Here is a 15,248-nt window from a genome sequence, read left to right as displayed (position 1 = left end):
AAGAGTTCCAAAACAGGCAGTGTGATAAGTCCTGATTGGAGTGGGTTGTTGCAAAGATTTTTGTAAAGCCAAAGTCTTTTAGTGGAATCCTTCCAAAAGAGGAAAAAGAGATAACGTAGGAGTTTTATCTCCGAACATCCATAAAAGTCTCGTGTCTTTACTTTCCGCAAGTTCTTACAGTTTAAACCGTATCTTGTTGATTAGATTTCCAATCGCTAAAATCATCATTAGAAATATTGAACCGGTTTTTGCACTTGTCAAGTGGTTCATATTTCTAACCGTTTGAGAAAAACTTTCAACCGTCAAAAAACTGTTGAAAACAAATGTTAAAAGCAAATATTTTTAAAGAGTTTATTCACCCCCTTATAATATCTTTCTCGATCTTAACAAACTGTTTGTCGGCGTATTATGAAAAATTAATCAAGATAGAAAAAAATAAATTTGCCTATATTAGTTTGAGTATGTCTCATATGAGACGGTCTCAAAGATTTATATTCATGTGACGAGTCGGCTCGATCATATCTTGAGTGAAAAATAATAATTTTGATATAAAAAATAGTTTTCATGAGTCGAATCAGATAGAAAATCCGTCTCACAAATTGATTTATGGGACGTTTTCATAAAAGTTTTTGTGAACTAGTTTTAATGTTTTATTATATTTAATAAAATAAAAATTATAAAATACATTGCATCTTTATAACAATATTTTAAAAAATCATTCGAAGATATATTAGGTATTTTAGAGTAAAAAAAAATATGAAGTGTATTTATAAAAAATGTTGTATAATAACAATCTCTTAAGTGGTTGTGACAGGATCGATTAGGGGGATCATCGTTGAGCTACAATAGCTTGGTTCTTGAAATATTGAACATTGATGAATTAAATCGATTTTGATTTTCAAACCAAGCGGAAGACACTCGAAATAATCCTTCATAGAAACCGATTAAAAATTTTGTAAGGCATTAAAAATATTTGCAAGTTGAATGAGTAAAAAAATAGACACGGATTTGTTTATGGATGTTCGGAGACTTCAAATGCTCATACGTCACCCCTTCTTCCCCTTGGGAAGGATTCACTAAAAGACTTTGGTTTATACAACTCTTTGTACAAACCCACTCCGCAAGGGCAGCAACCAAATAGAACTCCTAACACTCAAGATTGCAGACAGTACCTCACAATCAGTATATTGTTTAATGTCTCATATGCAGAGACTACAAATACATTGTTTTACGTTTTTGTGTGAAGACTCACTCAACTAATATTTGAATTTCAACTCTCTTGTATATATGTGAGTGATTGTGTGTGTGGAATTTATCAATTACAGTGTACATCTCAAATGTATACTCACACAAGAGCTTGTGCTCTCAACTAGCTGATTTCTTCATGCTAACTGCCTATGCTTTGAATCATCTTCAAAAGCTCTTATTTGATCTTCTAGATGTTGTATTTATAGGCCCCAACAATGATATATACGTTAGACACAAGAATATGACCGTTTGAAAAGTTTCTGTACTGTCTGATATTGCAACGGTCAAATTCGCATTGCTGGACATTTTCCCGAGTGGTCAACTATGGTCAACTGGTTCGGTTCAACTGGTATTCAGTTGGTCTGGTTCAGTTTCAATTGGTTCAGCTCAACTGGACTTCAGCTGGTCTTGTTCAGTTCAACTGGTTCAGTTCAACTGGTCTTCAGCTGATCTGGTTCAATTTCAGTTGGTCAGCTGCTGGTTCAATTCAGTTGGTCAGCTGCTGGTTCTGTTCAGTTCAATTGGTCAACAACAGCTGGTTCAGTTCAGTTAAGTTGGTCAGCTGAAATTTGTCTAGCTGATTTCAGTTTGTGCAAAACTAGTAGTTTTATTGTCATTTATCAGCATGTTAAGCTTCGATTTAGACTTTGAATTCTGAATATGATTTGTAGATCATCGTATTATCTTTCCAACACGTATTGAATCGCTTCATTCTAATTAACGATCTGAGAGATATGACCAAAATACCACAACTGCTCATATCCAACTGATTGTTGTTTTTCGTACAATCAGTTCGGTAATTCAGCGATCAGTTAGACCTTGATAGCATCCGAATTTTCCCAACTGACATGCAATATGACTTGTTTGAAATTGAGTTTTATGATCGGTCAAGTTGGCGGATTGTCATTTGAATCATCTAGTTGAGAAATATCATCAAAACACTGAAGCTTGCCAGAAATTCAGTTTGTGCATAATTCAATTTCAGTTTGCTTCTTGTTTTAATAACTTCACACTTGAGTAAATATGCTAGAAACATAATAACAAGTTTTGTTAACATCAAAATCAAGATTATGAACATTAATATTCCAACAGTTTGCATTATTCATATCATTTCATTTAATTTTTGTTACGATTTTGAGTTTTGTGTTACTTTTATATATTTAGTTCTCTACTCTCTAAAATACTAAATAAACTATAAATTTTTTATAAAGTATTACGTTTTCAACTTTTTAGTGAATGTAATTATGAATTTTTGGTATATTAATTGTTCATGCATCGATATTATTATTCTTATTATTTAATTAAAACTTTAATATAAATATTTTTAAAAATGTTCAAAAAATAATCAAAATTTTCATCTAATAAATGATATTTTTATTTTTTGAAAAATATTTATTTATTCTTTAAAATTTTGATAAAAATAATATATAATTTTTTAATATAATTTTCTTTTTTTTTATTGGTAACAATTTCATTTATTCAATATATCGAATGTCATGATAAATAATTTAATTTGATGACATGATTTTTTTTAATATGATCTCTAATGATATAAAAAATTATTTAATAATTAAATATATTCATGATATCAATAATTTTAAATAATTATTTAAACGGTCATACTTACTAATTTTAATACTCCGAACATAGTAAGGATGAGATATTAATACACATAAAAATGACACTGTAGGCTACTTTGTAAAGGGGTTTTACTTTTACATATATAATATAATTTGCTTATTTTTTTAAAATTTTAAGTAATGATAAAATATATTAATCTTTTCGTTTAAAGATTTGATATTAGATATTTGAAAGATAAAAAAAATACTAATATATTCACATATATGGTGAATAATAGAGAAAATAATTTTTATTGTCCATTACCTTATTTGATTTTGAGTTTACTAAATTTTCAAATTTTGGTTTTAGTATATTTATTTTATATTTCGACTATTTTGGTCTAATTGATGATGTGACAGCAGAAATGCTGAAGTGACATCCGAAAATTTCTGGCGTGCCAGATGTCACTAAGCAATTAGACCAAAATAGTCGAAAATAAAAAGTTAGCGTTTCAAAATAAAACTTTAAAAATTTAATTAAAAACTCAAAATTGAACAAATTAACAAACCAAAAATATCATGTTTCCTGTAGATTATACAAATATATCAATATGATTATATTTTACTTTAATTATAATCAAAAATTATATTTAAAAATCCTTATAAACTCTATTATTTACCATGTATAATATACATACATTTAGTAATCTTTCTAATTTATATATATATTTACTAATCATTTTTTAAAAAAACAATGATCCGTAGGCTGGCCCAATATGAGTCTCAGCTCATACCCATGCATCACTACTGGTCATGAGCCGTAGGTTGGTTCAACATGAGCCGTAGCCCATGACCATGTACCGTCATTCATAGAATATCTCCCCCCTATAAAGTGGCTTCTTTCGTCTCCCACAACATTTGAACCCAGGACCTCCAGGTTCAAGTACCTAGATTTTTAAAGAAACCACTTTTCAGAGGCGTGATATTCTATGAATGACGGGCTCATGCTGGACCAACCTACGGTCCATGACTAGTAGTAGTGCATGTGTATGGGTTGAGGTTCATGTTATGCCAGTGTATGGCCCATGGTCGTTACAAAATCATGGAGAGATCATAAGAAACAAACCCATGTTGGTAATTAATTATCAAAAAATTAATAAAATCTTGGAGTTTGATGGATTTTTCATACCAAACAGAGAACATTTGATTAGTTGTATACGCAACACTAAAATATTCTCTAAATTCTACTGTAAATCCGGATTCGATCAAATTTGGATGCAGAAAGAAAGCAAGAAATATACGGCTTTCTACACACCATAAGACACTATATTTGGAAAGTCTTATAAATGAGATTGACTAATTCACCACATATATTTCGAAAAACGATGGATAATCTATTCAAATATTATTTCAAGTTCATGTTTGTCTATACTGGTGGTGTTTTAATAATATACAAGAATATGGAAGAACATATCAAATACTAAGAGATTTTCTTTAAATTTTGTAAGAAAGAAGGACTGATCTTAATTGAAAAGAAATTCGTCATTGCTAAAAGAAAGATTGAATTTCTCATAATAAAAATCGATAAGTCCAGAATAATTCTGCAATAATACACATTGGAAAAAGTACATGATTTTTCGGATAAACTAAAAGAAAAGAAATAATTACAAAGTTTTTTTGGAGTTGTTAATTTTGTTAGAATGTTTATTAAGAACCTAGCAAAATACAGAAATTATTTAGTTTATTATTGAAAAAATATACAAAATTTATATAGAAAGAAGAACACGAAAAAAAGCTCAGTCAACTAAAGGAAATTTTTAAAAATCTTCCAAAAATTACTATTTCTCGAGATGAAGATATCTGATATTATACACAAATGTTAGTAATAATTGGTGGACAGTGTTTTTAACAAAGCTTACAATAAAAAGAGAACAACCATGCAGGTATTGTAGTGTCATATTATCAGAAGCAAAAGTCATACGATGACATATTGACGAAAAAGAATTTTATGCAGTAAAAATGACTTTTGAAAATGAGCATAATTTTTACAGGCAAATAAATTTACTTTAAATGTTGATAACACATACTTGAAAAATAAAGTAGAATATAAACCAGAGAAGGCTAGATTATAAATGTGAAAATTTTATGTCAAAATTATATTTTCGATATTATGATTATTAAATCTTATGAAATATTCATGCAGATTTCTTAGCAAAAGATAGAAAATGGTGATATCAATGTCATCATAAAAATGTAGATGAATTTGAGGGAACATCTTGAAATGCTTTAAAATGAGTTTAACAAACTTAATCTAAGTGCAGAAGTTGCGGGTAGCCTACAACAAGCCGATAAGATAATTGTTTCTGATTGAATGACATGTTTTATATAGACTTATACTCAGATATGATCTGTAATACAAAGATCTATCCTCCAAGGCATTGAGAAGCCACTTGTAAAGTTTTCTAGTACAATACTCTATATATGTAGCAAGGGATTCAAGTACTACAAGCATAAGTATTAAGTTGGGATCATCTCCAGATGAGTCGGCCAAAGCAAAAATTAAAACTCTAGATCTTTATCTCAAGTCTTCAAGTCAACCTTTCACCTCAGGGATTGAAGATGGAGAGATCAATCTTATACCTAGTAGAGACAAGGGTAAGTCTAAAGTTGGTACTAATGAATCTACAGTTTCTTTATTACAGGCATATCAACAGAACTGAGAGAAATTGAAAGTAAGAATATGCATTAACCCAGCCACAATCGAGGTTGATGTAACATGAAAATATATCAAGGTATGGATGAAACCAAATTCATATTCTAAGGAAGTAAAGACATGGTATGAATTTGAGGGTCTTCGCCTCGGTTTATATTACATCACCCAAATTCCCAGAAATCTCAGGATTACTAAAATGGATACAGGAAGCAGTGCACGAGACATGGACAAACGATGATTATTTGTGCAAAGAAGATATTTTAGAACTATATTTTTTCAGTACAACACCAGAACTAATAGGGAAAGGCTCACACGAAGTCTTTCATTTCATCAAGCTTAGAAGAGCAATTATGAACATCCAGAAATTCATAAACAATCCACCAAAGAATGAAGCACACATTGTCTCTCCATTTACTGAAGACGACATTTCCACCAGAAGAGCATGATGGTTATGGATATGTCTAACCGAGATAGACAAAATCATATTTTCATTAAAGTTTTATCATAATTCTGTAAATGAATCTTTTCCGTTAAACACTATGACAAGAAAAACAACAAGTTTTGCAGAAGACCTATTTGAAAAGAAAAGAAAAGAAATATTTTATGGAATAGCAAGCTGTCGGGAGTAAAGAAACTTGCAAGAAATTCTGTAACATGGCTAGTGTGGGAAGATGGTCAGAAATCATTTGCCTAGAATGCCCGAACCAAAAGGAGTTAGAATTCGCTAAAGGCTTTAGACGTAGAACAGATCAAAAGCATATTGCAGAGATATGAACAAGTGGTGAGGGATCACACCAAATACAATTTCCTCGAGAACCATACAAAAGCAAAAAATTTCCCGAAAAAGATAATGCATGCATGTGATCCAACCACTCAATTTAGTGTATGATGGACCACCACTAAAAGACCTTTCCACTAACTAGTGGAAGAACTACTTAACCATCCATAAAAACAAGCCACTAATTAGTGGTTGAAAAGACCACCACTCACAAGATGTTTTCGGCCACAACTGGCAGAAAAATTCAAAAGATTTGAAATCAGGATTCAAATCCACCAAGGTTTCTATAAATACCAAGAGGGAAAGAAAATGAAGATATCATTCAACTTTTTCATTTTTATCTCAAAATAAACTTGTACTAGTTTTCTTTATTATATGTGTGTGGTAATTCCGACTATTATAGGTAGCTAAGCAAATTCCTCCTCCTCTATAGGTTTAAATAAAAAGGTCAAGCTTTACTGTCTTTTTATATATTATTTTCAAATTAAACTACTTTACTATATACTCTGAGATAAGAAACGAAACAGATTTGTGCTATGTGTTGTTGAAGGCATATACGACAGGAACTATATGTTACGATTGCGTGGTTAGACTGTGACTAACAGTCTGTAAAACCCGATAGATAACGCCCAATGGTACTCCGGTCAAAAAGATAAATTGTTCAATTTATTTTACAGAAAGATGACGGGTCATTAAAATAAAAATAAGAAAGTAATCAAAGTATATGAGCTGGAAATCTTGTAGCTGTATATCTTTATATTATATGTCTTTAAGAAATGATTCGATGGGTTTAATAAAATCACACATTATTAAAAAACTCAACATTTTAAGTAAAGTAGAAAATTTAAAATAATTTTTATAGAATACGATCGTGAAAGCTAAATGAAACTAAGATTTAGATATTTATTTACAATTTACCTTTTTCATATCATATCGCGTTCTAATATCACACATTATTAAAAAGCTCAACATTTTAAATAAAGTATAAAACTTAAAATAATTTTTATAGAATACGATCGTAAAATCTAAATGAAACTAAGATTCTAATATCACACATTATTAAAAAGCTCAACATTTTAAGTAAAGTAGAAAACTTAAAATAATTTTTATAGAATATGATCGTAAAATCTAAATGAAACTAAGATTTAGATATTTATTTACGATTTATATTTTTCATATCATATCGCGTTCTAATATCAGACATTATTAAAAAGCTCAACATTTTAAGTAAAGTAGAAAACTTAAAATAACTTTTATAGAATACAATCGTAAAATCTAAATGAAACTAAGATTTAGATATTTATTTACGATTTATCTTTTTCATATCATATCGGTTCTAATATCAGACATTATTAAAAGCTCAACATTTTAAGTAGAAAACTTAAAATAACTTTTATAGAATACGATCTAAAATCTAAATGAAACTAAAATTTAGATATTTATTTACGATTTACCTTTTCCATATCATATCGCGTTCTAATATCATACACTATTAAAAATCTCAATATTTTAAGTAAAATAAAAAACTTAAAATAATTTTTATAGAATACGATAAAATCTAAATAAAACTAAGATTTACATATTTATTTACGATTTTCATTTTCCATATGATATCGCTTTTCTTTCGGTGAAATGCAGCCTGAAATCATTACCTTGTATTCCCATTTGCTGATTGATGTCCGAACCAGTGAACCGCCTTTAGCCCACTCTTCCCTTTTTCGCTTATTTATCACACGCGCACCAGCGTATAGATACACCGAACCAGAATATAACAATTCATGTTTATCAATCTGAAATCCAAGGAAAAAAATAGAAAATAGTAAGGGAGAAAATCAGAGTCATGTCTTCCCCTAGCAAACGCAGGGAAATGGATTTGATGAAACTGTAATTAATATTTTTGGGACTTCTCATTTTATTTTATTTTTTGGAAAAGTATCTGATTTCTTTTGGTGACCGTGTGTGTGTGTGCGCGTTTTTTTAAAATTGTGATTTTTGGGTTTTTATCGTTTTTGGCTAGGATGATGACTGATTATAAGGTGGAGATGATCAATGATGGCATGCAGGAGTTCAATGTCGAATTCCATGGACCCAAAGACTGTAAAAATTTCTAGAAAAATCCAGTCTTTCTTTCTGTGTTTGACCTCGTTTCATGTTCGATTAGTTTATGTTTGAGCTGGGTCTGGTTTAAATTTTTTCTGTGGTTTCTTATTTGCGAGTAATGATTTTTTTTATTTAAAAATAGTTTTTCTGCTGTGTTTGACTATGATTCAGCTGAAATAATTGATAGGAAAGCAGTTTATACAAAATGAAGATTGGATTGGGGTTGTATTTCTTAGTAAATTCCTGATATTTTGGAGCGTGGACTGGGTTGTATCATTTTCTTTTGAGTGCTGAATTGAAGGGCTTGGTTTCCTTGGAATTAGGATGAGTTGGTTTGAGCTATTTGCTGAATTTACAAGATTTTAAGTATTCTTATTGTGCTATTTATCCTGTGAAGTTTAACTAATCAGATGGCAGACATTTGTAGCTGGGTTATTTCAGTCCATTGGTTTTTTATGAATATGCAGTATAGTTCTGACTAATCAATCTGTTTGAGAACTTGTTTAACTGTGCAGTTTCATCTAAATGGAAGTTTTCGTATGACAGGTCCTTATCAAGGAGGTGTTTGGAGGATAAGAGTGGAGCTTCCGGATGCTTATCCGTATAAATCTCCTTCCATTGGTTTTGTGAACAAGATTTACCATCCAAATGTTGATGAAATGTGAGTTCAATGGTTGTATAATAGTTAACTTTCTATACTAATGCTGGTTGCTCATGAATTATCTTAGAACTTGTTAGAAATATTCTACTGATTACTTAAAGTGTTCTGAAGTTTTATGTTCTTTGTTTTCCAGGTCAGGGTCTGTGTGTTTAGATGTTATCAATCAGACATGGAGTCCCATGTTTGGTAAATAGATAGTTTTTCCTTTTTGGTGGACAAGATGAATGCTTTACTTCGGATTTTTCCCCAAATGAGTGGTGATGATGGTTTCATTTTCTTCTTTTCAGACCTAGTGAACGTGTTTGAAGTGTTTCTTCCACAACTTCTTTTGTATCCAAATCCATCAGATCCTCTGAATGGAGAGGCGGCAGCTCTGATGATGCGTGACCGCAATGCATATGAACAAAGAGTTAAAGGTGGAAATTTCTTTAGAACATATTTATTCATATTGAGCAAAATAGGTATGTCTTCCTAATGAGACTCCTCACAGAAATATATCTATCTCTACCATAACTACAATTGGGGCAAATAGCACTTCGTTTTTCGAATGATTGATTCTGCTTGACTGATGTCATTTGAATGTTTTGGCGAGGTTCAATGTTCCTCTTGAATGAGAATCCCTCATGATTTGGTACATTGTACTTGGATTGCTTAAGCATTTTAAGTCAGTTCAATCTATGAATGTTGTTTTGTATAAAGATGAGCTACAGAAGCTCATAAAGCTATTCTTGAAGATGATAGAAGCCAGTGGAGTTCAATGTCTTAGTGAATGTGTATGTTGTACTTGCACTTGAATGAAAATTTTGCCGAATATTTGCTTAGATTCTAAGCAACATCACATGTTTTGTCTGTTAAGTAGCTTCATCTTGTTGGGATGTGTTGGAATTAGATGGCTGATGGTTGTTGGTCCTTGGCCTTGATGTCAAAATTTCTCGTGCCACACAGAACTTGTTAATATTTAGTTAACAAATGCTGAAAATTTATTAGCGCTGGTACTTTATTTGAAGGATTAGTTTTAGACATTTTATTCTTATTTGTTTTAAGATTGAATTTTATCTATGAAAATTAAGGTCGTTGTGATCGAATATTGTCATTTGTCAGGTTTCACCAAATATTAGTTCCTCATAAAATTTTGAGTCCAAGCTTCTATCACGTTATGCTTCAAGACAGCATGCTTTTATATTGAATCATTGAACACATTGTTCGAGAGTTACTATTTTATTGTTTATTTATTGATTCCAATCCATCACAAATTTAGATGATGCTATTGTGATATTTCATTAGTTAAGAACTCTGTCGAGTGGTGACATTGGGAGTGGTATTGTTTAGCCTTGGTCCGATATATGAATTAGCCATGAACTCATTGATTTGCCTTTCATCATTTTTAGCTAGTTTTCATGTAAGTATTATCTGAAAAAGTAATGCAGGTATTGTGATTCCTCTTAGGAATAAAGCTTCACATGAGTGAAAGAGATAAATCAGATTTGGTCTCATCCTGTGAACCTTTTAATAAACTCAAAGATCAGTGATGCGCGTCCATGTGCGGGTTGAGATCTATATTTTAGGTGATTCAGTTTGAAAATATTGGGAACAGGGTGATGTTTTTTGTTGGCATGCCTGGTTTAGAATTAATATGTGAGGATAAATCATGGCGCTAGAGATTAATCTTGTCCAAGATTCAGGAATAAATTATTTCTACACATATGTTTATGCCATTGTCGGTTTAATTTGTTCTGCTGAAGGTGTTAAGGCTTGCTGCAAATTGTCCATTATTCCTTAAATTATTTCTACTCGTGTAATGGATATGTTTTGAATAGGTGATTTGAAATATATAATAATATATATAGTTGCATTTTCTTCTTCTTATTTTTTTTAAAATAGCAAAGATTGGATTTTTTATCCAAATCGTGGCTGAGCTCTGGAGTTGAACTCCAGAGTCCAACCAAACAGGCTGAAGTTTTTGATGCAATTTCTTGATATCTGGTCATCATCTCCTTGTCTTACTGCCATCTTAATGTGAATGTGCCCTTTTTACAATGAACTAACGATGTGTATGGTTAAAGTTTCTGTGTTTTTTAAGAGTAACGATTTGATTTAATCCAAATAGTGGCTGAGCTCTGGAGTTGAACTCCAGAGTCCAACCAAATGGCTGAAGTTTCTAATGTAATTTCTTGATATTTTGTCAACTCCCCCTTGTCTTGCTACCTGTCATGATCTATCGCAGCCCGAGTACGAGCCCAGGCCGCCCAGCAACTCGAGCGGATATCTTTTACTGGAGGGGGACTCATGGCAAATTTAAATCTGCATCAAAGTAGCTGCTTGGATTTTTGGTTTTTTTCTTTATCAGTTTGTTATTTTTTGAATAAGTCAGGTTATTTCATTGGGAGATAACTTAGCAGATAGGATCTTTTATCTCTTCCAGAGTTTTGAGTTTGTAGGAGTTTGTGAACTGGTTATATTTATTGGCATCCATGGTAAATGAATAAAAAAGCTTGAATTCTTTCTACAAACAAATTGTGAGATCGAGATTCTCTCTAACGAGCCTCTATGTTATAGCATTCAACATAGGTAGAAGCGGACGAAAAACTCCTAAAAACAAAAGTAAACAGTCTCTTCATCGCAATTTTTGTGTCAATAGTTCCATAACCCCATCCGTGTCCTGCGCACTTGACACTGCCATCTTGATGTGAATGTGCCCTTTTCCAATGAATTAATGTCGCACGAGTCTGGAGCCATGTTGTGTTCCCTTGTGTTTCTGTAGTTCGTGCTGATTGAGCTTAAACTTTAGTATTCTTCAATAACACGCTTTAGATTCTGTTCAACCTACGATATGTCACATTCTACGACTACAAGTTCTTACATATATTGTTGTTTTAGAGTACTGCGAGAAATATGCGAAGGCTGAAGAAGCTGGAGCCTTGCAAGAAGGAAAATCCAGCGATGAGGAGCTGAGTGAAGATGAATATGCCTCCAGCGATGAGGAAGTAGCTGGAAAAGCTGATCCATGAGTAAACAAATACAAAATCCCTTCTGTTGACTGTCTTTGTACATGTGATATGTTGCAACATTATTATAAACTTTTGATTTCATCAAGCATGCATTCTTTTTAAAAGAATGACCAGTTCTTGTAATCTGTACTGTTGCTATTGATGAAAATGTGTTTGAAGTCGATTCAAGTTATCTATATATACATTAATGTATTTTCCATCAGATTTTATCAGTTTGGATAATTTCCTTTGAATATTGGTTAGTAAAGGTTCATTTGGTGCATTGGCTTCCTCTCTTGCGTTTGCTTTGCAATTGCATTCTCTTGAATGTTTGATGTTAAAACTAGTAAACTTTGATTAAAGAGTTGAATTCTGAAAGACTGAAATTATGTGTTCACTAGGTGAATTTTTACGGAAGGGAAATGGTTCAACTTCAATCGATCTACTCGATATTCTCTACCTAACTCAACTATCAACTTGAATGTATCAAGAAAAGTTATGGAAAATGTTTTATGTGCAGTATTTGAGCTCTCTGAAGCTTTCAAGTGTTGCTTTTTACAAGAATGCACAAGCACACAACGTGTGTGTCGTGCACTAGTTTCATGTTATATTAAGAAGATTGAAACTTGAGATGACTATACTAAAGTAGTGTTTGCAAATGCTTGTAAATTTCCAAATTTCACAAGGAGGCATCAGCTTTTGACGTTGTGAAGCCCAAGGATTGCAAAGTACATTGGAGGCGTTCAAAGAGGCATTATTGACATCAACCTGCTGAATTTTCCACCCTTTAGCCACTGCAATGCTAAGAACAATTCGCATGATTGTGGGCTTAACCACTACATTAAAGTTTTTTTTAAAAAAAATAAAATAAAAAATCAAGACCCCGTGTTTGAGAGTATCCTTTGGCTACAAGATGTGCCTTATACTGAGCAAGCGAGCAGTCAAGTGGGTTTTAAGTTTAAAAACCCAATGACAGCCAATGATGTGTTCATCAGCTGGAGCTTCGACTAGAGAACAGGTATGATCAACCAATAAGTCTTGATATTCAGAATCCATAGCTTTGCACCATTGGGAACGAACAACAACTTCTTGAAAGGTTAGAGGCTCCTGAAATGAACAATCAACAAGACAGGTCTATGGCTTAATATACCATTCTTGGAACGAGTAATCATTTGGTGGTTGTTATCTTAAGGCAGAGGAGCAGTAACTGAAGGCATGAGAGAATTAGGACAATTTGAAATATCAGACAATGACGGAGAGGATTTAGTGTTTGATGTGAGAAGCATTATGAGATGACGAGATGGTGAGAGAGGAGAAATCAGAAACCAAAGAAGGAGAACAAGGACGATTAAGGAAAGGAGAGGGAAGTGTTTGAGGTAGATGGAAAAGAAGTGATAGGATGAAAAACAATAGGAGGTGATAAAGGAAGATAGGAAATGGAGGAGGATTCATTAGAAGAAGATTTAATTGATTCTTTATGTTGAATAGGAAAACTAGCTTCATCAAACTTTACACTCCTGGAAATACATAGATGGCCGTAAGAACTTAAAAGACATTTATAGCTTTTATGTCTATCACTACATTCCAAGAATGTGCAAGGAGTGAATCGAAACTCAAGTCTGTGTGTGTTATATGGGCGAAGACATGGGAAATATAAACGACCAAAAATGAGAAGGAGAGAACAATTAGGATTTTGATTATATAGCTTCTGGAGGGGAATATCACCATCTAGACAGGAAGTTGGCAGTCTTATAGTCAAGAAGACAGTTGTAGAAAATGCATCCTCCCAAAATTCAAAGGGCATCGAAGCAGCCCCATTTCGAATATGTGCACATGTTTACACTCTCAACCACATCATTTTTTGGGAGGTACAAGGACATGAAAGACGATGTATGATGCCATTTTTTTGAAGAAAATATGACGAAAGGCCGAAACTCCCCACTCCAATCAGTTTGAAGAGTCTTGAATCTTTTTATTGAATTGAACTTTCGACAAGCCGTCTAAAGTTCAAAAAGACGTTACTAGCCCCAAACATAAAGTACATTTATGTGTATTTGCTAAAGGCATCAACAAGGCTAATGTAATATTTAAAACCATTTATTGACGTGGTGTTTGCATAGCCCCAAACATAAAGTACATTAAAGCAAATGGTTCAAATACTTTAGTTTGCGACAAATAAATAGAAATTAAATGATTTTTACCAAGTTCACATGTGAAAATTTTAATGATATCATTCTTGGAAGCAGAAAAGATTACATCGAAAAAGAACTTGTCCAACAGTAGTGATCTAATCGTATATGTCATTGATCTAAAACAGGGAAAGACTCTTTGATTGAATGCAGACACTGGGGAGATGGAGCAGAAATGTGTGAGAAGAGGCTGGAGAGCTGAGATTGGTGGATGAACTTATTGAGGCAAAGAGTGGTGAGCCGAGTTTAAACTTGTAGAGATTGTCGTGCAAACTCCATTTGAGAAGAAAAACTACAGTGGTTAGGTCTTTCACAAGACAAAAAAATGATGAAATTCAAAGAAAACATTATCATATTGTGCAAAATTACTAACACTGATTAACTTCTTAGTACTTTTTGGTACACGGAGAAGATTTGTTAGGAGAACTGCGATAAAAGAAATATGATAGAAATGTTGGCAAAATGTGAAAATAATAAATTCATTAAATTAAATGCATTTCGTATACATCATTTAAGATGGTTGGTAGTGTGAACATGAAAAAAAGTTGCCGAAATTTCAAATACAATTCAATGTACACACCTCGGAGTTCGATTATAAATAGAGGCATCAGTTCATTCATCTTATTCTTAATTCTTTTCGCTCCATCTCATAGTATTTGAATGCTTAGTTTTATAATATTTGTGAAATCTTTGTTTTCTTGTATTAAGAGAATGTATGTTCTTTTTGGAAATAAATTAAGTGGTTGTACATCATTAAATATTATAGTGAGATTTTTTTATCTCTCCTATGGTTTTTACCCTAATAATTTTTAGGGGTTTTCGCGTAAATCTCGATATCAAATTTTATTCTTTATTTTCATATTTATATCTCAAGATTTCGCACCTGAGACCAACAAGTGGTATCATAGCCTTGGTTTAAAATTTATTATAATTATGAGTATGCTATGTGGTTACAGTCTAGACTGATCTTATACACAAGAAAATATTTTTTTGAGATTTTTTTATTAAGGCTA

General features: G+C 32.1%; 1 protein-coding gene across 1 annotated transcript; it reads left to right on the top strand.

Annotated features, from left to right (window-relative positions):
• Positions 1–7,924: 7,924 nt before the first annotated feature.
• LOC142517829 (ubiquitin-conjugating enzyme E2 5-like) lies at positions 7,925–12,269 on the top strand. Its single transcript, XM_075620292.1, has 6 exons — positions 7,925–8,182; positions 8,316–8,395; positions 8,945–9,059; positions 9,193–9,245; positions 9,347–9,475; positions 11,937–12,269. Exons 1-6 carry the CDS (start codon positions 8,139–8,141, stop codon positions 12,065–12,067), a joined length of 552 nt encoding a protein of 183 aa, XP_075476407.1. The 5' UTR covers positions 7,925–8,138; the 3' UTR covers positions 12,068–12,269.
• Positions 12,270–15,248: the final 2,979 nt, after the last annotated feature.

The sequence above is a fragment of the Primulina tabacum genome, chromosome 11 (assembly GCF_025594145.1).
Source record: "Primulina tabacum isolate GXHZ01 chromosome 11, ASM2559414v2, whole genome shotgun sequence".
NCBI lineage: Eukaryota > Viridiplantae > Streptophyta > Magnoliopsida > Lamiales > Gesneriaceae > Primulina > Primulina tabacum.
The sequence above is the reverse complement of the archived record's forward strand: the minus strand, read 5'-3'. Positions and strand labels throughout refer to the sequence as shown.